This window comes from Artemia sp. Qi Xiang Cuo, chromosome 3 (assembly GCF_049724085.1).
Source record: "Artemia sp. Qi Xiang Cuo chromosome 3, ASM4972408v1, whole genome shotgun sequence".
In the NCBI taxonomy this organism is placed as follows: Eukaryota; Metazoa; Arthropoda; class Branchiopoda; order Anostraca; family Artemiidae; genus Artemia; species Artemia sp. Qi Xiang Cuo.
Window position 1 is genome coordinate 68,180,796 of NC_142796.1, and position 26,023 is coordinate 68,206,818.

At 36.0% G+C, this 26,023-nt stretch overlaps 1 protein-coding gene and 1 non-coding gene across 3 annotated transcripts in view; one reads left to right on the plus strand and one right to left on the minus strand.

Annotated features, from left to right (window-relative positions):
- The window catches only part of LOC148954452 (calcineurin-binding protein cabin-1-like), a 152,383-nt gene that overhangs the window by 99,158 nt on the left and 27,202 nt on the right, over nt 1-26,023 (plus strand). For both annotated transcript variants that reach the window (XM_089086532.1, XM_089086533.1), the window contains exons 18-22: nt 5,539-5,620; nt 7,342-7,495; nt 9,159-9,294; nt 11,703-11,856; nt 16,122-16,285. In XM_089086532.1, coding sequence (XP_088942658.1) covers nt 5,539-5,620; nt 7,342-7,495; nt 9,159-9,294; nt 11,703-11,856; nt 16,122-16,285 — 690 coding nt within the window. The remainder of the gene's footprint in view (nt 1-5,538; nt 5,621-7,341; nt 7,496-9,158; nt 9,295-11,702; nt 11,857-16,121; nt 16,286-26,023) is intronic.
- Nucleotides 19,230-19,301, minus strand: TRNAC-GCA (transfer RNA cysteine (anticodon GCA)). Its single transcript has one exon. It is a non-coding gene; the product is annotated as a tRNA-Cys (tRNA).

The window sequence follows — 26,023 nt, forward strand, 5'->3', positions numbered from 1 at the left end:
CGATTCTAAGCCGATTTAAGTGCTTTGTGTAGACTTGAGAAGATGCATTATTCCCTGTCCTGCACTACTTTGGCAGTCATTGCGTTTCCTTGGGCCATAATAATCTCAATGATTTAAATGATATGACCGTTGTAACTTGGAACGTTACGCATCGGCTTTTAAATGACCGCCACTGCAGATTCCTCTGGAAGCGTTTAACGCTTCACCGCTTTATGGCACAGCGCTAGGAGGGCATCGAACTTCTAGAGAAATTAAATTACATCAGGTTATTGATATTCTACATTGCTAAAGCTCTTGTCAGAGTATGGGATCTTGGTCTACTGAAGGAACTTTAAGTGTATGTGTCAGATGACGTCTGTTAACAAAAGAGCTAATGATCTTCCGATCGAAAGCGCCTCGTACCCACTCCAACTTTATCATCATGAACGAAGCTATGAAGAAAGTTGAATATCTTCGTCTTTTTGGAATCCACTTGTCCACTGATCTCTCTTGGAAAAACTACACCAATTGGGTGAAAACCTCCTGCACAAGAAAGTTGGGGATCACTCGTTGTTGCAAAAGCCTTCTACCGCTCAGCTTGATCATCCTACTTTGTAAAGTCTTGCATCAGACTCATCGCCCAATATGGATGTCTGCTATATGCTGGTGCTCCGAAAACGTTCTTGGCACCGCTTCAAAAGATCCAGAATAGGGCAAATAGGACAGGTTCAGTCGTTTCCCACGGCTCTCTGCAGTCTGTTAGTGAGAGGTTTGATGTAGCGTTGATGGCCGTTTTCTACAAATACATAAACTCATCTTCTTCTCTAGGGCGTTCTCGAATTGTATCTTCCATTGTCCAACCAATAAGACAGACACGAAAACACAGAGCTCGGTCCAATTATTCTGAGGTTGGCACACCGAAAACAGTGTATTTGAAGAATAGCTTTATTTGACGTTGCACGTCGATCTGGTATGACCTTCCTGGGGAAGTTAATTCTAAAAGTTTATCTGTTGACTCTTTCAAAAAAGTTTCAACAGTTATCTATAACCACGATAAAAGACTAGCGGTAAATCAGATATTTAGTTAAACCTGGCACAGCGAATAAAAATAACTTCTGTATTGACATTCCGACTGACGAATTCAGAAGTTTGAAATAGACTTCTTAGGAGTTTCAATAACTCATATCCTAGGAGTAGGAAATATGAAACTTGGTGATATAGAATGTATTAACTCAGGGAGGAAGGATGGGGTGTATAGGTATGGAATAGGGCTTATGATAAATAATGAGGCTGCTAAGTTTTGCATACGCTGGGAAGGTATTATTGTATTAATAATTGAATGCTTATTGCTCATTTTACGACTAAAAGGTGCAAGGTATCAGTCGACATGGTATGTTGGTAAGACAGCCAACCTTATTGATTATGTTATTGCAAACCGAAGACTGGCAGGATCGATACAAAATACTGTATAGGAGTGCGGTTATTGATATTAAAAGTAAAGATCACCATATAGCAGTGTCCAGAGTTAATTTGAAGCTGAAATTTAGGAAGGGTCCAACCTTTCTGGAAGTTGGAAGACTCTAAGATGAGCGTTTGAGAGAAACGTTTTGCGAACAATTGAACATTAAACTAAAGAGTTAAACTAAAAAGTCTAAAATTGGACAATGTAGAAGATGGATGGAATAATTTGGCGAAGTATGGGAAATGGGATCTTAGGAAGTAAAGATCGAAACGCAGCTAAGGATGTTAGTGAAAATGCTTAAGATTTGGTAGAAAAGAGGCTCATGCAAGAAGTATTTGAGTGACAGATCATATGAAAATAAGAGGAATATAAGGAAAGTAGAGAAAGCTTTAACTTAATATTAAGGAGGTTTAAAGTGGAGGCCATGGATAACATTGCTGAAGATCTAGGAGATGCAGCCAGGCGGCATAATAGTAAAGTATTGTATCGGCATGTTAAAAAGTTGCAAGGGATTAGTAAATTTGGATTCGTCCCAGTTAAAGATAGGGATGGGGATACAAGTAGCGTTGTGAAAAGAGTTAAAGAAAGATTGGCAGAACATTTTGAGAATGTGCTAAACCGGGATAAAGATACAGGAAATGATATAGAAAAGAATTAAAAGGTTTGTGACACTTTGGATGTGAAGATATTATTACTTGGCGAGGAAGAATTAGAGACGGTACTAAAAGGATTAAAAAATAGTAAGGCCCCTGGTGCCGATACGGCGGTAAATGGGTTTTTCAAATGTGAGTGTTGTTAAATTAGAGATAAATTATTGGATATTGTGAATGTGATTTTTGAAAAAGAGGAAGTACCCATCGATGTTAGGAAAACTCTAATTAAACCCATCTATTAAAGAGGAGGTAAGAGTTAGTGAGGTAATTATAGAGGTATTAGCGTGGTTCTGTAAGAAGCAAATTAAGTATAGTTATGATACTTTCTAGGTTTATAGATGCTGTAGATAAAGTTTTAATAGAAGAATAGTGTAGTTTAAGGAAGGGTAGATGATACTTCGACCAATATTTCACTCTTAGATTAATAATTGAGAAGCTCATAACTCATCAAACCCCTTTAGTCCTTAGTTTTATAGATTGTGAGCAAGTGTTTGATTCAGAGGATTGGCTTAGGTCCTATCCTTGTATGGTATACCAAATAAATAAAATCGTGTAGTTTGTACTATTTACGAGATTATCATTGCTTCGGTTAAGGTAGGAAGTGAGGTTAGTAGCTGTTATCGTTTTGAATGAAGAGTTAAACAGGGTTGTATCTCCATTTAAATAGACCATTTTCATGTACTGGCCTAAGGAACACGACAAGGGTTATAGAAGAACTTGGACTCAGAAAAGCAAACCTTTCCATTACTTTGATTATACTGATTATTTGAGCATCCTAGATAAAAATGTTTACAAAATGAATGACCTCTTAGAGGTTTTGAGTGCTCAGAGTGCAAGAAATGGCTTGAAAATTAGTGTTATGAAGACTAAGCTGCTAAGACTTGGAGTAACAGAAGGTGAAGAGGGGATGTTGGGTAACAAGAAGAACGATCAAGAGGATAGCTTTACTTACCGGCTTAAAATAAAACCAGCTTAAAAAATTAAGCTGGTTTTCTAATTCAACCACTTCGTTTATGTGATAACAAGTAGGATAGTCGAACTAATAATCTACTAAGTCGTCCTTCTGATACAAAGGGACGCATCTAGTGTTGTAACAATTTTACTGGGAAACGACAATAAGTTTTTGAAATTATTTGAGTGAATATTTCTTTTTTGTGGGGGGGGGATAACCTTAAGGAGGCGGTGTAAATAAGCTAAGTTAAAAAGTAGGATTTATCCAATAGCTCTTATCCTTCCTCGGGGATTGCCCTGTATTAAACTGCTTTACTCGGAAAAGGCATTCAACGAAATGCCTTTATTGGATAGCTTTATTGTTGTATTAATAGTGAAGATCGTGGATATAATGAAGATGTTAAAAGTAAAATGGACAAAGCCCAAGGTGTTTTTTCACAGTTGAAAAAAGTTTGGAAGAATAGGAAAATTAGTTTACGAACCAAGATTCTGAATATTGGAAGTTACGGTGATGACAGTTTTCTGGTATGTTTTTCAAACGTGGGCGCTCCGAAAGATGGAGGAGGGTCTATTAGATGTTTTTTAAAGCTATTGTTTAGAGATTGTTTTGGGTGCCCTATGACTAATCGCTTTTCAAGGAGTAAGTTGTAGGAAAATGTGGTTTTACCCTGCTTTCTGGGGCTATAAGGATAGAAAGGTTGAGATGGTTGGGAAATTTTTCTTCGGATGAAGAATGACAGATTACCAAAGATCGGTGGCCAACCAATAAAACCAACCAACCAATAAAGTCAGGGGCAAATAAAATTGCAGATCGTTTCGGAATTGGGAGGAGGATCGGAAGGACGGATTTAAGAGAAATTGTAACTTCCGGGGAGGGTGTAAGGAGGACGGCTTTAAATTGTTTGAGATAGAGGAGATGACATAGCTGTGTTTGCTTTTGGCAGTTTTTGGTGCCGCTGTTGTTAGTAGTCGTAGTAGTAGTATTCACCCCTCTTCGAATGACAATTTTTAGGACTTCCCAAATGAACGAAGGTGCTTGTATTTTAAATTTCCCAGGTCTGTCTTTTGCTTGTAAGTTGAATAAAAAAAGATAATAATTTAAACTGAAAGCAAGGAGTAATATTGAAACTTAAAACGAACAGAATTTATTCCGTATGTGTGGGGGATGCCCTCCCCTCAATCCTACACTCTTTATTCTCAAGTCTCGAAGTTCTCTAAAGATACTTCTCGTACGAATTCAATGGCTGCTCCGTTTCAGATGTCGTTTAAAAAAATCGTGACAAAAATAGTAAAAGACGAACACTGCCCATAGTAACAAAAAAAAAGGAAATATTCTGAACCCCCCTAAAAATCGTGCCGGGTCGAAACTAAAAGTTTACCATAAGAATCGCCTTGTTTGGTTGATAATGTCAAAAAATATACAATTACCGTAGTGCAGTGGTAATGGGATTCTCCTTCAGTATGTAAATTCAGTCTGCACTACGGTAACGAATATATTGGCAGTGAATACAGCTCTATGGTTTTCTTAGTGGTTATTTTGCTCAAGGATTAAATGTATCAAAAGAAAAAAAAATCTTTGTAAATCTTACCATGCCTAAGATCAAAGAGCAATTCTGATATTTTCCATTATTCCACAGAAATGCAAAAATTATACTTTTAAGCTTATTGTAGATGCAGTTTTTAGTGCTTAAATGGTATTTGGTATTAAATGTACAAAAATCAAAAATTTGTTTTCTACAGATATTGTCCCGCCTAAAACAGAAGGGGGTGTCTAATATTTTTCATAAATGTACAGAAAAGCAAAGATGGCATGTTTAAAGTTTTCATGGAGGCCATTTTCGTCCAAGTATTTAAATATGAAAAAGGGTACAATATTAATCTTCCTAATTTCGTCATGCCGAAGACAAAAGGACAAATTTGATATTTCCTAATTGCACAGGAATTAGGTTTTAGAGCTTTTTGTTGAAGCAATTGAAAAAAAAATGTAAAATAACAAAATCATTTTGAGCAGGCGATACATCTTGCCTCAATTTTGGATACCAAACATAACAATATTTTAGCTAGGCTTTCTACTAGGGCTGAAGGTGCCTTTTCTGTCCCAATCAGGAGGTTTGGGGTAAGGCTCGTCTCCCCTATCTCCTGAATTGTAATGTGCATCTGGAAATACTATCAAGAAATGAAAATCCGGTAGAGAAATGGGGAGAAATATCTATCTGTTTTCACTGTCTAAATAAATGGACTTATCCCCATTTGGACGTTTTATTTCTTCGCCATAGAAAGGAGGTGTGGTCCGGGAAAAGGATACCTAGTGAAAGGTATCACGTTGAAAATTAAGAGAATGGAAAAAAAACCGGAAAGAGCCCTTTGCTTAAGGCCTGAGGATGCATCTAAATCAAAAATCAAAAGAATAGTATAAAAGCTGCTCGTCTTATTGAACTTTGTTTGAAGGTTTTTTTGGTTATAAATAAATATTGATTTGTGTGAAATTTCCAGAGAGTTGGGAAAGAAGAAACAAGGCTTTTTCAGTTCTGACGAAGAAAATATGATATTGGAGGATGAAGCTGATAGAAAGCAAGTAAGTATGATTAAATATATACAAAGATTTTATTTAGCTAACGAAGATATTATATCTGTTATTTAGCAAAGTAAAAAGAACAGTAATTACATCAAATATGCCGATTATGATGTACGAAAGTGAAAATTAATGTGCTAGTTATCGTCTCCCTTGAGTTAAAGAACAACAACCGCAGTGGAAGAGAAGGAAGGGGGCCCACATTTTTTTTTCTTTGAGGCATCTTCAAGAAGTGGTCGTTGCATATTAACCAAGTATAGTGGAGAGTAAGAACATAGGACGAAACCTAGGAGAAGAAGGGTCCCTACAGAATCAGCATCAGCACGTCTTTTAGAAGGAGAGACTAAGTACCAGATAGACCTAGCAGGAGCTAGTGTGATAGTTGTGGATTTTGGTCGCATGGATGCAAATCAACCTCTGCCGAAGGAGAGGGAGATCTAACCTTTTGTGATCTGAATATTTTCCTGAAGTGGCAAATAAATCTCAACTCTACTTATTGGAATATAAGAGCACGATTCCTAGTTAGGAAGTGCAGGGTAGGTACCTGGTATGGTATTTATGGGAAGAGGGTTTGTTAGAAAGGAACTCGGTGGGGGCTGTATGTCTGTTAAAATATCCCAAATTTTTTAGAAATTTGAGCTAGTGTCCTACAAATGCCTTTTCCTCGGTCTGAAAAATTTAGACCTGATTTGACAATAACATGATCCTGGGAATTAGGGTAGAGAATGTGGGAGAAGGGGCTAAATTATTGCAAATAGGACATCCACGCATCCACCAGAACAGGATTTAGGGTTTCAACAATATTTTATGGAAAGTAAGTGTTACCAATCCAATGAGCCCCCTCCGAAATTTGTACGATCACCCTTTCTTTATGTACCTTATATGCCCCCAGGACATAACTTACAACCCTTGCCCTGAGGGCTGTGGGGTGGGGGGTTCACCCTCAAAGACACAATTTCTGGACCTTTCAACTACTTTGAACAAAATGGCTACCTCAAAATTTGTATTGGATGTGTTTGGTTAAAATGGTGGGCGTGGGAGAGCGGTCGATTGCCCTCCAATCACTTTCAACTAATAAAAAGAGCACTAGCCCTTTCAATTTCCAATCGAATGAGCTGTTTTCGGATTTTCTACGTCAACAAATGGCCATCTCAAAATTTCTATCAGATGCGTTTTGGGAAAAACGATGTGGGGGGAGGGTGTATCCATCTTCCGATCACTCTGAATCTTAAAAAGGGCACTAGAACTTCTGATTACCAATCCAATGTGCCCTCCCCTCCCCGAAGTTTATACGATCACCCTTTCTGTATATACCTTATATGCCCTTGCACCCCTTGCCCTGAAGGCTGTGTGGGGGGGGGAGGTTGTCATACTCAAATACATAATTTCTAGAATTTTCAACTACGTTGAAGAAAATGGCAATCTCAAAATTTCGATTGGATGTGTTTGGGGAGGGGGGGGTTAGGGGGTTAGTGGCCCTCCGATCAGCTTCAACTATTAAAAAGGGCACTAGCCCCTTCAATTTAAAATCGAATTAGCCTTTTCGAAGGTTTTATGACAACTTCGATACGAAGTGCCCTGGTCTAAACAAAAAATATATAATACATTGTGCCCAGATCGCTCTCTACTTAGGAAGCGCCTGTGATTGTTCTGAATTTACCGTTGCTTTAGAATATATATAGAATATTGTAGGTTACAGACTGAACTTCAAATTTTGTTTATAGGAAGCCGAACTTGTTGCTGAAGAAGTCTTTCATCACATACTTTCCGGTGTCTTTAGCAAAGTTCACACTAAAGAGTTGAAGTTGAATTTGGCAAAGGCGAATGAGTTACATGAAGCTGGATTGGGAAAAACGCCAACTGGGAGCACTAAAGAATGTAAACTCTCTCTCTTTCTCTCTCTCTCCCTATCTCTCCCTCCCTCCCTCTCCCTCTCTCTCTCTCTCTCTCTCTCTCTCTTTCTCTCACTCTCTCTCTCTCTCTCACTCTCTCTCTCTCTCTCTCTATCTCACTCTCTCTCTCTCTCTCACTCTCTCTCTCTCTCTCTCTCTCACTCTCTCTCTCTCTCTCTCTCTCTCTCTCTCTCTCTCTCTCTCTCTCTCTCTCTCTCTCTCTCTCTCTCTCTCTCTCTCTCTCTCTCCCTCTCTCTTCCTTTCTAATAAGATCTAAAGAATGTGATTATAGTGTAAATTTTCACTTTTGAAAATTTTGTATCTTTATCCAAGAATAAGAATCCAAGGCTCTAATGGAACTTTTGACGTTTGTTTATACATGTTACTTCTACGTTTCTTTTAAAATCTTTTCATTGTCCCTGATTTTCCAGAATGTTTTTTTTTGTGTCATTGTTACATACACCAGTAATTGAACTGTAAAAAGCACAAAATATCAGTGTGGAATAATTATGGGTCTTTTAGAGAATCTGACCACAGTTTTGAATCCTGCTTGAAAACAAACCACTGTAACAATCAAAATTAATGCTTTGAAAATTGAAAACAACCAGTTTTAAAAATAGCCGTCTAAAATATATTGCTTCAAAACTATGGGCGAAAAAAAAAGTAAAATAATAAATAATTTAAAATTAATGAATAATTAAAGCAGAAAGAAACTTTCTTGAAGCGAAAAATGGGTTATTTGATTTCGCATGTACAAGAGCATGTACACAGAAGAGGTCTTTTTTTTTTTTTTTTTTTTTTTTTTTTTTTTTTTTTTTTTTTTAGTAACGCTTATGCCAGGAGTAAACAATCATTGGCACTTCTTGTATAAGTTTCAAGCCCTTTGGGAAAAGTTTTTGGTTCTTTTTTTGTCCTACTTTTTGTGTCTGTGTGTGGGGGGGTGGGCGAAAAAATTTTTGTCGGTACGTTTGAATTCTCTTAGCCCAAAGACCTACAGCTGTAAGTTTCAAATTAATCAGTGACAAAAAAATCGTCTATTTTCAGACCGATGAAACAAGTTTTTCGTATTTATTTTGTTGATCTATCCTGTAACCTGTCTTGTCTGATTGTGTTTCAGCGTAAATTTTATGGTTATCTTCAAGGGCGGATCCAGGATTTTTTTTTCGGGGGGTTTTACTAATTTTTGACTCAGTTTTCGACTAATTTTACTGATTTTTACCTAGGTTTTACTAATTTTCGACTTTTTTTCGACTCGGGCAAAAATTACGGGGGGGGGAGGGGTTCAAACCGGGTACCCCCCCCCCCCCTGGATACGGCCTTGGTTATCTTTCATATTGGCGGTAAAGCAAGGAAGAAATTTTCATTAGCTTTTCAGATATTAGTTTCAAACCAATGGGAAAAGTTCTTGGCCCCATTTTGGACAATTTTTTGTACGGGGGAGGGGGGCGTGTCCCGATACATTTTTTTCTGTACGTTTCGACCCTTTTGGCCGAAGGACCTACAGCTATAACTTTCAAACTAATACAGAACAAAATTTGTTTGCCCTTTTCTGGGCCGAAACAAATTCTTCAAATTTATTGAAGTGATCTATCCTGTAACATGTCTTTTCTGACAGATTTTCAGCGTAAATTTATGGTTATCTTTTATAGTGACCGTTATGCTAGGAAGAAATGATCATTGGCCCTTGGTTCAACCATGTTTGGAAGCTTTGACATTGTGTGTCTCTCGATTCAGTCAACATTTCAAGTCTCTTTATCGTATTGCTGATTATTTTTATACATCTAAGTAAGTTCACAGACATTTTCAATTTTTTATGCAGCATAATTTACTTATTGCTGTTTTTTAAGGTATTTATTTGAGTATTTTTTTTCTGGGGAGAGGGGGATTGCTCAAAAATCGTATGACATTTATAGGAAGCTACATCTTAAAACGATCATGATTCATAGAGAAGACCCGGGCCCAGAACGTGTATGTTTCAAACAAATAGGGTTTAAATCGGATAATTTACAAATTTGGAAAATAAGTAAAGCAGCAATAATAAAAAATTATTGAAAATTAAGTTTTGTATTTCATCAAATTCTTAGACCTGCTCGAAGCTATGTCTCATCTGAATTCCGTGACCCTAATTAGTTAGAGGAACATACAATCTGATAGCGTTGTAAAAAGCAGCACAATCTGTTAAATTTATAAATTCGTGCTGTAAGGACATGGTTTGATCTTGAGTCTTCAAGTCAGAATTCATCAATGGTCTTGATGGTTGTGGCTGATCTGAGCTACGTATCAGCTCCTTAACGTATCATAAAGCTGACGAGGTTGTTGAAGACACGCAGTTTCGTTGCACGACTAATGTGTGGTTTCTCACCAAAGATAGCTGTCCAGTTTTCCTGTGGCAGAAGACGTCTTAAATAGTCTTGGTTGTAGCTCAAAAAGAAGCGGGTCAGCAGAAGTTAACCTAAAAAAGGTCGAAGGTCTGCAATGGTTCAAGTGCGTTAGAAAGGAGAAGTTACTTCAGCTCACGAACCAGTCTCGATTTTCGACCGAAATAGCCGAACGAACCCTACGATCGTTCTGGCACCATTTTCGAATGCCTCCCCACCTGTTCGCAAAGATCATCTACGATTTCCAATCTTTCACATACCAGTGCTGGTTCCTTTGATCGTGTGTTGGGCCGAAAAAACGATTGTCCGACAGTCTCTTCGAATTTCTCACGATGGCAAATATCCGTCTTGGTGAAGTACAAACGCTCGCTTTGATTTGAAGTGGATGGAAGAGGCAGCCGTCACTCTTTACGCCGAGTGATGCCTGGTAGGAGATGCAAATTAAGTAAGTAAGTAAGCCAAGTTCTTCAAGGTAAGAGAACAGTCTCTCATGTGAACACCGTTAGACTGTTTAACCCGTTATATTTTCGTTTATGAAATGGATTGACGATTTTTCCTTTTTGAATTACTATAGTTTACAGTGTGGTTGGACTTACAGGTGGCAAACAAGTGAAACCTAAGCCTAATAGGTTTGGGCACTTGTGGTCTAAATGTGGAATATCGTGTCATAAATATTGACATATGACCAACAAGTCCCCAAAAAGGAAAGTATTAAAAAAAAACAGAAAGTTAGAAATAAATAATGATAAAATTATTCTTGTAAACTCATAGAACTCCTAATTCTTAGAGCTTTTTTTTGGGAACTTTTCACGGAGACGGCCAATTTTTTGAGCTGAGACTAGGTCTATCTGATTGAATTGTATGTATTTTAATCATAGAAACGTCAAAGACCCCTATTCATAGACCTCTTTTCGGAATAAGTCTGTGAATATGTCTTAGGCAAATAAGTCTGCAAACCAAGATTAAAATAGTGGAAGCTACGGTAATGATAACCGTTAAATTTACGGATGAAGGATGGAATATTGCCTAAGATTATTCTGTTTAGCTATTTATATAGGGGCGAGAGAAAATTAGATTATGCCTGGATTGGATAAGAGGAGGTTATAAGAAAGGATGAGATTTATTGGAACTTCATGTTAGGGGTTAAGAGGGAAGCTTTGAACAAACTGGGAGGGATGAAGAGTGCACATCTATGTTCGTCTCAGGTGGCTTGGTGCAGCAGTGAGTTCTTAGTAGTAGTAATAGTGGTAGTGGTAGTAGTAGTAGCAGTTTTGGATCTGGAACAGAAATATTCGCACATATAGAAAACTTTGTTGTTTTTCTAACTTCAGAGAATGAAAGTGTATAGGTTAAGAAACTAGAACTTTTCAAATCCGCTATATTGAACCCTTTACCAATATTAATTACCTAGACAAGAATTCTGTCGGGTTGACGTGATCCTACTATCGAAGCAAAATGTAACTCCTGTCACCGCGGTGATATGCTGCTTATTTTAATTGGTTGTTAACCTACTGAATAAGCTTATCTTCCATCTTTCAGACATTCTTCTTTGCTTCATTACTTTTGCAACAGAATTTGCCTAATATTAAACTTGGATACTTTATTAGTGACTGAACCGGAAAGCTTTTCAGATCTACGACTACAAGAAATGTCAATTGACTCCAAAAGAAATGACAAATAAACACAGCAAAATCCAGGAAAAAACCCACTAAATAATCTAAAAGAGGAAGAAGATTAAAATAAAAGAGGATTAAATAAAAGAGGAAGAAGAAAAGGAGCCCAATAGTAGTCTTTTCTAATCTTTCTCTTTTTCAGGTTTCATCAGAATATGGACTACTGTCGAAATGCGCTGCTCACCCGGCCGCTGCAGGCTAACGAAAAATTGCCACCTGAACCCGCAAAGAAAAGAATTCTGCCACCATCCATTGGTGGTCTATTCTCTCAACGAAATAGCCTGAATTTTTTTCATGTAATAATTGCACTATTTCTTACTTCCATAAAAGCAATCCCTTTTGGGCCTCAACGAAAAATGTTACTATTGTTTTGCTGTGACAACATTTATGTTAGAAATGTTCTGTCCCACTGAAGTTCTATAAGACATAACTAATGAACCATAAAATCGAGAAAGGAGCATCCACATATTTTCTTTCTTTTTTATGTATGGTGGGAGGGCGTATCGGAATTCTGAACGCCAAGGTATATTATCTAGAAACTTGTGGTCTTGTTTTCTGGAAGAAGCCAAGTAGTAACATTTAATCTTAAAATAGATTTTCAAAGTTAAAACTTGGTTTTTGAATTAAATTAATTAAAATCAGGATTAAATTCAGCATTAAATCAAAACTAAGTCAAGAAATTAGATCAATAGGTTTGAGTTCCAAACACCAAAGACATTAATCCTGAAGCTAGTGGCTGTACTTCTAGAAGTGTATTAATTTGGCTCTTGTACCTAGAACCAGAAGTGTGAAATGGACCAAGTTAATCAATTAATCAGTGTAAACGTATAAAAGTATGAATATCAAAATTAAAGTGTAAATGGGATTTGTAACAAATAAATGTTGCAATTTCGGACAAAAGATATACCTGACAAAAATAACATAAAAAACAACCTGTTGATAACAATAGAGCATCATAATAAAAAACCATAACAATAAAACACCATAATATAATAATAAAACAGTAAAATAACAGTTAATAAATATGTGAATTAGGTGTTGTGGGCTGTTGCAAATTTCAGTTCGATTTTAAAATGTTTGATTACATATATGACTTTCGAATCTTACTCTCTTGCTGCATGATATTTTATTTGTTTTATTGTCTTTTTTTCTAGGTCTATTATTTTTTCTCTCTTCTCTTTGTGATTCTGAGGAAGGCCATTGGGAGTAGGAGCGTAATTATCAGTATGCTTTTAATTTTTTTTTCTATGTCGTTGGTTGTAAAAATCTTACTTTTTATCACTATTTTCAAGTGTATCCAACCAGGCTGGCCATAAAATAAAAATGTGTAAAAATACAGTTGTTACATTTAAGGTTGTTGTGTCGACAAATAAAATGCTAACTCTCATGCTTAGATTATGTTTTTATTCCGATTCTCACTCAGAAACTTCATAAATGTTTGGTTCCAAACTCAGCTTCTATATTTTCATAATGATTAGGGTAGCTTTGAATATTTGTATAACTTATTTTTCTTCTCATGAATACAAAATACAACCATAGGCACTTTGGATAGGGCCTGTTTCGATCTGACAAGATTGAATTATTAAATATAAAATTTTGAAAATGATAGGCATAGGGTTTTCTGATTCTCACCAACCCCTACAAATTTAGTTCATGTAAGTTATTCTTTAACATTACTTTGGAAATACCGAAGCAATAGCCTTTATTTTATTGAATCATCATCGAATTTATCATTCGTTTTCTAAATTCATTCTGAAACAATTTTGGAGATAAAGATAAACATTTATTTTTACATACTTTCATTTACGAAGAATTTAAATACATGTTTAGGAATTCAGTTTCGAATAAATAAGGGGGTTTAAGTTCCTACAAAGTAATCGACTTGAATCGACATCTAGAGAGAAGGCGCTGAAGTTAACTTTGTGATCAAATTTAGACTGAAATTTGGGACTAAATTGGAACAAAAGTTTGGATCTTAATGCACAGAAAAAAAGGTTTTTTTGTCCAAAACCCTGCTTCCAACTTTTAAAGGTCTGAAACTTGCAAAAAGACTGTATTGAACAAGAAAATAAACTCCAGGGCTAATATCTGAGAATAATCTCTGCCAAGATGGTATTTTCCAATGTCATAAAGAAAGAACTAAGTAGGAAGCGGAGCGTAATCTTATCGCTCCACTTAAATCCACTTAAAATTATTAATATGATGAAATATTCATTAGAACACGTAAAACGACTAAGCCCCCCTCTATATGCCGAAGAAGGGGGAGGGGTATATTCTCTAAAAATTGAAAAATTATGGTTTAAAAGAGCTCTTCTGGGAAGACCGAGGTAATGTTAAGCCGGCACAGTTGACTCTGTCTAAAACAGTGAAACGAATTTTTGAAACACAAATTTGCCAATTAATTTCACATCGGAACGGTATCTATCACCCTTTGTTCTGTACTTAGGGGAGGCACTTCAACGATGAATTTCTTGAAATTTTTTTGATAATTGATGTATATTTTTTATTTTATATTAAAGTTTGTCATATTTTCCTGCAGTGTGATTTCCTTTAGAGTGAAGTTAAAACATAAGCAGACACATTAAAACTTAAATTATCATTAAAGATTTGAAAAATAATAATTCTAACTGTAAGATACACAAAAATATAACAAAATATTTAATTTAAAATGTACATCATAATAAACATCTACAGCAAAATACTGCAAAAGTAGAGGAGATCATGAAATAGCATAATGCTATAACTTGCAGAATATAATCTTCAGAGGCGACTATATATATGTGTTACTTCGGCATTAAGTCAGACATAGGTAGAAGTAGATCATAATTACCATGTTTGAATAAATTCCCCCTTATATTTAAAAGTAGTTGACACCTGAACAAAAAATCAAATACAAAATCGCTATTATAAAAATACTATAATAAAATATACTATAGAAAATTACTATAAATATATACTATACAAAAATACTATACAAAATACTACAAATACTACAAAAAAAAAAGATTTACAAAGAGGGGATCATATGGTACTATGAAAAGCCCTATTTTTTACGTTTTATTACTATAAACAAAGTTTTATTACTATCAATATCAAAAACAACCTAGGAATTTCCTTTCAGGTCGCTACCACAAACTACTTGGTTATTACTTTACAGCGTATAAATATTGAAGATTTATTAATTCCATCTGAGTTCTTCGGTTGAATTCTGTTTGCTCTCAACTTTTAATTCATAGGATAATTTTCATAGGCAAAACTTATGTGGTGTTGAATTCAATTTTATTTTAATATTTTATTTAGCATTTAGTCTATTTAATTTTAAATTAATTCTAGTTTAATATTTATTTCATTAATTAAGATTCTACCCCAGAACAAGGAAACCTGACTCCAGGGCTAGAATTTGAGAATTATCCATTCTGAAATGGTATTATCCATATCATAAAGAAACAACTAAACTGCGAGTGGAGTGAAATCTGTTGAAAACTTAGATTGATGTTGGGGTGGTCGTTTAAAAAATCCTTTTTATTATGGGATTTTCTTTTGAACGCGTAAAACAACTAATCCCCTTCTCAAAATGAAGGAGCGGGGAGGGGGGGGGAATCTCTTCTCTAAAAATTGAAAAATGATTGTTTGAAAAAGCTCACCGAGGGAAGACCCATTTCCAGAAGGTTTTTTTTTCCAGAAGGACTAGTTGTTAACTGGACATAGCAGACTTTTTGTAAAACGGCCAGTCAAAACTTTGAAACACAAATGTGCCAATTCCTTTGTCCTCCACCTCGAAAGGCATCAAATGGTATATATCTTCCTTTGTTCTGCAACTTGGGGAGCACAACAGTGATGAATTTCTTGAAAAAACTTTGTAAAATTTTCATAATTCACCTTAATGTTTTTTTCACTTTATTGTATTTTATATTTTCTTGTCGTGTGACGTTTGCTGCTAGGTGTGTGCTAGTACGGCACACACCTAGCAGCAAAGATTGAAGTTAAACTATAAGCGGACACATTAAAACTTAAATTATTGTTGAAATTTCAAAAAAGATAATGATAATAATTGCAAGGTCTACAAATTTATAACAAAATATGTAATTTTAAAATATATAACAAAACAATATTATGAAAATATATATATATATATATTTTATATATATATATATATATATATATATATATATATATATATATAATATATATATATATATATATATATATATATATATATATATATATATATATATATATATATATATATATATATATATATATATATATATATATATATATATATATATATATATATATATATATTAAAATTCTGTAAAACTAGGGAAGATCATGAGAGACGATCAGACTTATTAATAAGTTTTGATTATAATTAGAATGTAGCTGGATAAGAGGAACCCTGGTCTGTTTGTAAGAGCTCCTGCTCACACGCTTTTGAAAAAGGTCGTATATGCCCTTGTGCAGCTTGTGCTGCTCGTATATTAAGTGCATAATGTAATCCTAACGTTTAACTCTTTATTATTCAACTTGCAGCATTCAATTTTTCAATTTGTAATTTAAGGGTGTTTGGAGAATCCCAGTTGCCGAGGTTAATAGATCTGGAAACTTTGCAGCCCAGATGAGTCGGGCAGTTAACCTCTGTCTTGAGGTTTTGAAGAAAACGAATGATAGTCGAACCCTCTTGGAAACAGCGATAGCCCTGAACGACGAACCTGAAGATGACAAGTATGTATAGTTATATTAGTGTATTATAACTACTATACTAATATACTAATATAAATATACTAATATAACTATATACTAATATAGTTAGATTTATATTTGTATATATACTAAGCTCATTAAATATAATATTTCTCTATATTTAATAGTCCAACTGTAGTTGTCACTACCCTCCTAGAACTTTCAAAAGCTGAAAATATAATAAGGTCCTAAATTATTATTCCAAGAGAAGGTCATAATATGCACTAGAATTTACTTCAGTAACTATGGTTTACCCATTTCAACTTATTGAAACGAATAGAAGCTTATAGAAGACTGTTATGCCGACCTTCTGCTTTTTCTGTCACTTTGCTTAGAATTGTTGGCTGTAGAAACTTGGAAGGGGGCTATTTCGGTCGCAAAATAAAATTTATAGTGCCCTTTAAACGTCAAAAAGGATTTAAAGAGACACAATCCCCTACCATGCCTTTTCTGTACCCGGTATCCCCTATAATCCATGGGATCGGATGAAACTTATGGGATAACCTATAGGGCTACATGACCCATTTAGCCCTAAAGTTAAGGCTCCATAATATACAATGGATCCATTCGTTACAGATACATTTGAATAAAAGGGGTGAGTACCTTTTTAAAACCGGTATCACGCAAAGAATTTAAGTCTAAGGGATTTGAGGTGGAAACTGATCCTTTGATCCCTCCAAAATGTGAACAAAGTATTGACACGGCATAAAAATGAGCTTAGTCTAGACTCAACGTAAAATCGAGCCAAGTCACAGCTGAATAATCTTGGTGATGCGGTGCAAATACTAACTAGGTCTTAAAGTAAACTTAAAACCTGCTGACTCCAAGATACGAACTGACTCTGAAAAAAGAGCTGTTTCCTGACTCGATGCAAGCATGAGTGAAGTTCTGATTCGATCTGAGTGTATGTGTTACATAAATGTAGTTATTAGTTTCGGAAATAAAGAAGTTAGTACCACTGAGAGGAGAAGAGGTGGCATTAAAAAAAAAAAAAAAAAAAAAAGGATTTAGTTTAAAACTATACATATCAAATAGCTGTATAGTTTCAATTGGTCTTAAATGGTACCAGAGCCTGCTCTAACATATAGACGAACTAGTTGATTGCCTAGTGTGTTAAGACCTAACGGTTGCTTGGGGGGTGAGCTTGGAGTGACCCTGTATGGTGACAAGAGTAGGTTACGAAAAAAGATGAATATACTTTTCGAGAGACATAGCCATTAATTGGCGCTGAACTTCGATCGCAAGCCTTAGTTGCTACATTTGTCGAACAGAAGGCCAGGAGAAGTTAATTTATTTTAGTATTAGAATACCATTAATGGTAAGTTAATGGTAAGTTTTAGAATATATGAATGAATAAATAAACTATTATTGTACAATAATCGAATATACAAAAAAGAAAATAAAAAAACTTAATCAACCGCAAAACACTGGTATACATCCAAGGGAACATCCAAGATTTTTGTCTCGGAGAGGGGGGGGGGGTAAGAAAAAACTTTAAAAAATACATCAGAAATTTTGTTTATACGCATTTTGTTACATTTTTACCAGTCTGACAAAAACTTTTTTTGGGGGGGGGGAGTCAAACCCTTTTCGAGAGGGGGACCAAATCGGGATATGGAGAAGGTACTTCGCAAATTTAGTATGATTTGCGCAGTGGATGCTTTTCAACATCTAATAATGTATCTCAAAATGAGGCTAGGTACAGGATGCTGGACAGGGCTTCACTACTGAACAACTTTGCTAAAAGCTTGTACTTTAGGTTAGCGTGCAATTAAACTAAATTGGGTATAAAGTATAAATAAAGCAAATTTATATTTAAGTAAATTATCTCATAAATGTTCGAACTATTTATTATATGCTATAGTATATACAATGCCTTAATCAGGGCCGGATCCAGGATTTTTTTAGGGGGGGGGCAAAATAGGTTGATCCGAAAAAAAAAATTTAGGGGGGAGGCGCAAAATAGGTTAATCAGACAAACTTGCGTTAGGAGCAAGTTTACTTAACGCAAACGAGTTAATTAAGTAAATTACACTACTTTGGACTACGCTCGGGGGGCGCCCCCGCCACTGGCCTTAATATAATCATTATAAATCAGAATTTCTTATAAATAAATGAATAGATAAAATCTAATGAATGAACTGTGGAGCTTTCTTGTTTCTTTCAGGAATATAATTATTTATTCAGTCGTATATATCCTATAATCTAGCTGCTGAATTTGTTTTTTTTATACGGGGGGGGGGGGATTGCCAAGGGCGCTTAAAATTTTTTAGCCGATCATGCACAGCGTTTACACATATGTTAAATCGTCTTTAAGCTTGTTCAATCTGGGCTGGCCTTCTCTATCGCCTAAGGAGTAACCAGACATTTGAAAATGCAGCCCGTGAATTAAAATCCACTTATAAAAATTCTCGCATTGTGTAGCTTATATCAATTTAAAAGTAGACCGATTCGATTCTCACCTTGTCAACCCAAAAACAATGGGATGTTTACTAAACTATAAGGAACTGCAAACCGCCCGTGCAATTAACGTTTAAGCTTTTTCGATACATGGCTTTCAGAGATTTTCTGGTACTTGTCAGTTATTGCAAACACAATCTAGGATTGCGCTTTGGTTACATCTCAGAAAACCAGTTTTAGCTACAAAAAAAAGTGATGGATGATACAATGCATTGGACTTGTATAATTTGGGCTATATATTTGCACATTAGGGGGTGGGGGTTAGGTTAGGTTCGTTAGGTTGGGTTAGGTTTCCATAATTTTGTTTCTAAAGTATTATTTTGTAATTATGTTTTGTTATTTTTAATTAGTATTGATCTAACTTCACTCTTTGGTGTGTTTCCAATAACGGAAAAGTACCGTTTTTCTTTTCATGTTTTGTAAAAAAAATATTAAAATATTTTATATATTTTCCTTATAAAAAAATAGGGGGCAACCGGGTTTGAACCGGTGACCTCTCGATCTGCAGTCGAATGCTCTACCACTGAGCTATACCCCCATTGACATGTCGAAGAATTTTCAGATTAATTAATACAGAATGTATTGTTTCATTGATCTGAAATGGAACATTTTGTCTGTTTTGGTAATTATATAGGACATTTTACTATTAATATGCTACTAATGAAGGTAAATTTTTCGCAGTTCATATTATTGGCTTACGAATAAAGTGAATATACCGCTCGATGCCTTTATTTTATGCTCTTTCAAAATATAATAATCATTTTTGTCGGAAATGAATTTTACCCCCACCCCTATATACCAATTCAGGGTATATATTTGCACATTAGGGGGGTGTGGGTAAAGTTTAAACTTAACTCCCATTAACATCAGAAATAAAATTTGCCCCCCCCCCCTAATATGCAAATATATACCCTGAATTGGTATATATTGGGGTGGGGGTAAAATTCATTACCGACAAAAATGATTATTATATTTGGAAAGAGCATAAAAAAAGGCATCGAGTGGTATATACACTTTTTTCGTAAGTCAGTAATAGGATTTGGTAAAAATTTACCGTGAACATACCTTCGATGTCTTTTTTTATGCTCTTTCCAAATATAATAATCATTTTTGTCGCAAATGAATCTTACCCCCACCAAGGCCGTACCCAGAGGGGGGGGTCTGGCCCGCCCCCCGCCCCGAAATGTTTGTCTGACTCGTAAAAACGTCACAAAAATGGATATAAACGAATTTTGTATTTGTTTTTTTTGTTCCCCCCCCCCTGAAATTTTTTTAAAGAAAAACTCCCTCCAAAAAAAATCCTGTGTACGACCTGTACCCTCACCCCTATATATATATCAATTCAAGGTATATATTTGCAAATTAGAGGGGTGGGGGTATTCTGATGCAAATGAGAGGTAAGTTTAAACTTTACACCCTCCCCCCCCCCTAATGTGCAAATATATACCCTGAACTGGTATATAGGGTTGGGGGTAAAGTTCTTTTTTGGCAAAAAATTATTATAATGTTTGGAAAGAGCATAAAAAAAGACAACGAGTGGTATGTTTCATTTATTCTTAAGTCAATAGTATGAACTACGAAAAATTTACCCTAATGAAAATAGTAATTACCATTCCTGAATCACCTACCTTGGCGATTTTTTCTCATTAGACAATTTTTTCAGGAACACATCTTTAAACATGGGCGTACGTAGCTTCTTCTCTAGGGGGGGGGCAGCCGATTCTGTGATGAAGGGCGGGGGGGGGCTGAAGTTATATTGGCAGTTCATAAAACCTTACACTGTCAGCAAGTTTTATCATACCTATGAAATCTTTATTTATAAGTAATCACCAAAAACCATAAGTCATCCATAACCCTCAGCATTAATCTTCTTGGACTAGAAATAAATCTTTCAAGACATTATGGATAATTGCTTATTGTTTGACTTTTATTCTGTCATTTTTTCAACTTTTTCCAACTTTTTCCATTTTTCCAGCTTTTTTAACTATCTACCTTTTATCAACTTTGAACCATCTATCTTTTTTAAACTGCTTTTTCAACCATCTGCTTTTTCAGTCATATCTAGTGTAGCCTAAATTTGAAGTTCTAGGGGGGGCCAGTGTCCCCCCTTTCGTACGCCCATGTCTTTAAACTGTGTGTACATCAGGGGCGTAATTTGCTATGGCGCAGGGGGGGGGGGGCAACTGACCCTCCCAGACCTCGGTTTGCTTCTGACAATATGTTTTAAGATATGGAGATTCCAGTGGTAGCTAAATAAAAAGCATAGGATTGCTCTAAAGCGCCCAAAGTCAAACCCAAAACTAGCAGAAATTCACATGAGTTCGGCTCAAAACCCCTATGCCTTCCCAAGGCCAGAACATAATTTGCATTTTACTGAAAAAATATAAATGTATTTACTTTTATAACTTTAATAAATCAAATAATATTAACATTTTGATTACTAAGGATCAGTATATGTATAGTAAACTGACAATGCACATTCATTTGTATTTTTTTCAGTAAAGTGCAAATTATGTTCTGGCCTTGGGTAGGCTTAGGGGTTTTGAGTCCAACGCATGTTAATTTCTTCTCGTTTTGAGTTTGACTCGGTTATTTATAGTAATTTATGTTCGTTTTGGGTTTCATTTATTTATCGATGCTGATTTGTGGTAGTTTCACGCTTGGTAGATTATTTGATTTTTATTTTGCTCATTTTTTGTTTAAGAGAATTCTTTAGTTTTGTTCGAAAATCTTATTTTGTGGAAAAGTTTTTTTTTAATTAATTTCTGTTCGTTTTATATTGACATAGTCTTTTCAGGGAAAAAGAAAATAATTGTTTAAATCTTTTCGTTTTTTTAACGCTTTATAGTTTGGCCTGTAATTTGTGCCTTGGCTTAAACAACAATAACAAAAATAATACATTGTACCCACATCGATCTTTACTATAAAAATGTCAAGCCTTCCAATCACTTTCGATTATTAAAAAGGGCCCTAGGCCTTTCGATTTCCAATCGAATGAGCTTTTTTTGAGTTTCTACGACAACGCTTTCTATAAACACCTTATATGCCCCCAGGGCATAACTTACGACCCTTACCCTAAGGGCTGTGAAGCTGGCTGTCATCCTCAAAGACCTAATTTCCAGAGCTTTCAACTACGTTAAACAAAATGGCTATCTCAAAATTGTGATTGGATGTGTTTGGGGAAATGGTGGGCGTGAGAGAGGCGTTAGTTGCTCTCCAATCACTTTCAACTATGACAAAACACTAGCCCTTTCAATTTCCAATCAAATAAGCCTTTTGAAATTTCTACGACAACGCTTTCAATAAAAACCTTTTATAACGCTTTCAATAATATGCCCCCAAGGCATAACTTACAACCTTTGCCCTGGGGGCTGGTGGGTTTGTCATCCTCAAAGACCTAATTTTCAGAACTTTCTACTACGTTGAACAAAATGGCTATCTGAAAATTTTGAGTGGATGTGTTTGGGGGAATGGTGGGCTTGAGAGGGGGGTTAATTACCCTCAAATCACTTTCTACTATTAAAAAGGGTGCTAGCCCTCTCAATTTCCAATTGAATGAGCCCCTTTTGAAGTTTTTACGACAACACTATCTATAAAACCTTATATGCCCCCATGGCATAACTTACAGCCTTATCCTTGGGGGCTCCGGGGGGTTTGTCATCCTCTAATACATAATTTCACGAACTTTTAGCTACGTTGAACCAAATGGTCATCTCAAAGCTTGGATTGAATGTTTTTGGGGAAATGGTGGGCGTGAGAGGGGGGTAGTTGCTCTCCACTCACTTTCGACTATTAAAAAGAGCATTAGCCCTTTCAATTTTCAATCAAATGAGCTCTTTTTGAAATTTCTACTACAGCTTTCGATATAAACATTATATGCCCCCAGGGCATAACTTACAACCCTTGTACTAAGGGCTCTTAGGGGGGTTATCATCCTAAAAGACCTAACTTCCAGAACTTTTACCAGCGTTGAACAAAATTGATATCTCATAATTTTGATTGCATATGTTTGGGAACATGGCGGGCATGAGAAAGGGGTTGGTTGCCCTCCAATCGCTTTGAACAATTAAAAAGGGCACTAGCCCTTTGAATTTCCAATCGAATGAGCCTTTTAAGTTTCTACCACAAAGCTTTTTATAAAAACCTTATATGCCCCCAGGTCATAACTTACAACCCTTGCCCTGAGGGCTGTGGGGGAGTGTCCTCCTCAAAAACATAATTTCTATCTGGAAATTAACTACGCTGAACAAAATGGGTATATCATAATTTTGATTGGATGTTTTTCGGGAAATGTTGGGCGTGGAAGGGGTGTTAGTTGCCTTCCAGTCACTTTTGTCTATTAGAAAAGGGCACAAGCCACTCAAATTTCCAATTGAATGAGCCCTTTTCGGAGTTTCTACGACAACTCTTCGATACGAAGTGCCCTGGTCTAAAGGAAAAAAATAATAAACAATACATTGTGCCAACATCGTTCTTATATGCCTCCAGGGCATAGCTTAAAACCCTTACCCTGAGGACTGCGGGGGAGTGTCCTCCTCAAAAACACATTTTCTATCTGTAAATCAACTACGCTGAACAAAACGGCTATCTCAAAATTTCGATTGGATGGGTTTGGAGAAATGGTGGGCGTGGAAGGGTGTTAGTTGCCTTCCAATCACTTTCGACTATTAAAAAGGGCACAAGCCACTCTAATTTCCAATCGAATGAGCCCTTTTTGAAGTTTCTACGACAACTCCTTCGATACGAAGTGCCCTGGTCTAAAGGGGAAAAAAATAATAAATAGTACATGATGCCAACATCGTTCATTACTTAGGCAGCGCTATTGCGTTGCCTATGATATAGCGGCCATTGGAATCGCCATATCTTAATATGTATATTCACAGATTTTGATGCTTCTGTAGAGATGCTGGTAGACTTGCGCATTTTTTAAGCACTTCGGGCGCTCGTAAAGGTGTTTTAGAGCGTCCGTTCGACGTGCTTCCCGTCATAATTAGATTCCCCGTGCTTCAATCTATATTTCCAGCAATTTTCATGCTTTTTGCCAGAAGTGCACGATTCTTATGCTTAACAGCCCCACTATACAGAGCCATGTGGAAAAATCTCTTCTTTTCTCCTCCTTCCTCCATGCACTCCAGTGGCGTAATTTCATCAAAATCCTGGTGGGGGGGCAAAGTTGGGGCCAATTTTCCCAAATCAGGTGAAAATGACAGTGAAAAGGGAAAAATGAGTCGTATAGGACCATAAGGGCACAGTTATACTAAAGAAAACTGCCCTGTTTCTCTGGATGCTTGAATTATACAGGCTTGTCTTAGTTTTGACAAGTTTTTTTGCTGAAACCTTTTTTGCCCCATAGAAAATTACGCCCCTGCTCCACTCTGCCCTTTTTAACTTGTGATTTGCAAATGATCTGCGCCTCAGCAATAAGCCAAGCTTCTTGGACCTATCAACTATTAGTAGTGGTCTAAAATAAATATTTTGAGTGGATAATTTGATTGATTGAAATACCTGATTAAAAATAAAAATAAACTCATCGTGGGTTCCTTTAAGAGTCGAGCTCTATGGATTCCTCACCCTCTTAATTTCTCCTTTTTAGCTGGAACGGGAGGTAGGGTGTATGAATGTATGTTTTTCTAGGTACTGTGTGTCCCAAAATTAGAAAAATATACTTCTCTGGACTTTTGTTTTTCATTTTCTCATGGGGAACATTTTCGTCAATTTCGGGGAAATTTGGGGGAGGGAGATTCCTTCATCCTCCTCTTTTTCTCTGTGGACAGGTTAGGTCAGGTTGATATAATCAGGTCATTATGCTTCTTTTAATTTTTGATAGGTTCATAAATATTTTTTCAGCGTGACGACAAATCTGAGAAAAAATTCAGCCTCTTTTAACCAATATTTATAGACACTTTATTCCTGGTATAAGTTATTTCCAACAAATATACCTCTCTAAGACATTGCAGTAGCCTGCTAGTTGCGTTCCTCAGCAGACTATTTGTGAAACATATTAAGAGGGATGGGGGGGGGGGAATATAAAGAAAGGATTTGTAAACAAAAGGTTCAGGGCAGGGGCGGATCTAGAGCAAAATCTTGGAGGGAGAGGCAATGTAACAAGGTCGCAATCAACCGAACCAATTAGCCAATTTATTTTTAAAAAAATGAATAAAAAGAGAAAAAAACAAGGAATGAGGGCGCCAGAATTTTTTTTATTTGGAGGGGGGAGGTCCCTCGGCCCCTCTGGATCCGCCACTGGTCCAGGGTGTCAGCCGCAGAGATTTCCTTGGTGCTCAAGATGGAGGACTGTAATTTTCCTGTCTGTGGTTTTTGGTTATGGGGATTCCAGGGACATGTTTTTCAGTTTGGTTCGACACTATTTTCGTGGGGTTTCAGGCTGTTTTGAGTATTCCCTTAAATTTGTTTTCGCAATAAACTTTTACCAATAAGATTAACAGAAATAACAGTTAATATTTTGAATCAGCTTCAAATGGTGATTCTTTCTCACTTCAAAATTCTTTTGCAAAATGTGTTCTTAAATTTTCGTTTATGGGCCAGAGTTTGTTATTTAGTGGGTTGTATCTGATACTGCAGCAAAAATTTACCCGTATGGAAACATACAAATAAAATTTGCCAGGAAAAGAATTAATCGTAGAGAATAAAGGAAGAAAGATCAGGTTGAGAATGAACAATTCCCTTGCCCCAAATCTCAATCAATAGAAAAAAACATCGCTCCATCCTTGCCAACTATTAAAGTTGTAGAAAAAATAACTAAAGGACATAATTGACGAGTTCCTACGATTAAAACTTGACGAAACAATATTATTTTATCATAGGTCCCTTCGAAGTAAAGAGCCCGTTTTTTTTTTTTCAAGGGGAAGGGAAGAGAAAACAGTATTCAATAGTGTTTTTACACATAGTGAATTTCAATATAAAATTGAATATCGGATGTGCACTTTACTAGTAAATTATTTGAAAAAAACTACGTTTTCTAAAGAGTTAAAGAGGCTGAGTTACAAGGTCGAACCTTAAAACGTACAGGGATTAGGAGGCACAGTTGGGGGGCTACCGCCCCCAAACCCCCGCTTTCGCAGCCTTTAAATAAAAAAAAAAATTTAAACTGAAAGTAAGGAGCGACATTAAATCTTAAAACGAACAGAAATTATTCCGTATATGAAAGAGGCTGTGCCCTCCTCAACGCCTCGCTCTTTACGCTAAAGTTTGACTTTCTCACAACTCTTTTTTTAAACAATAAAAACTTTAGCGTAAAGA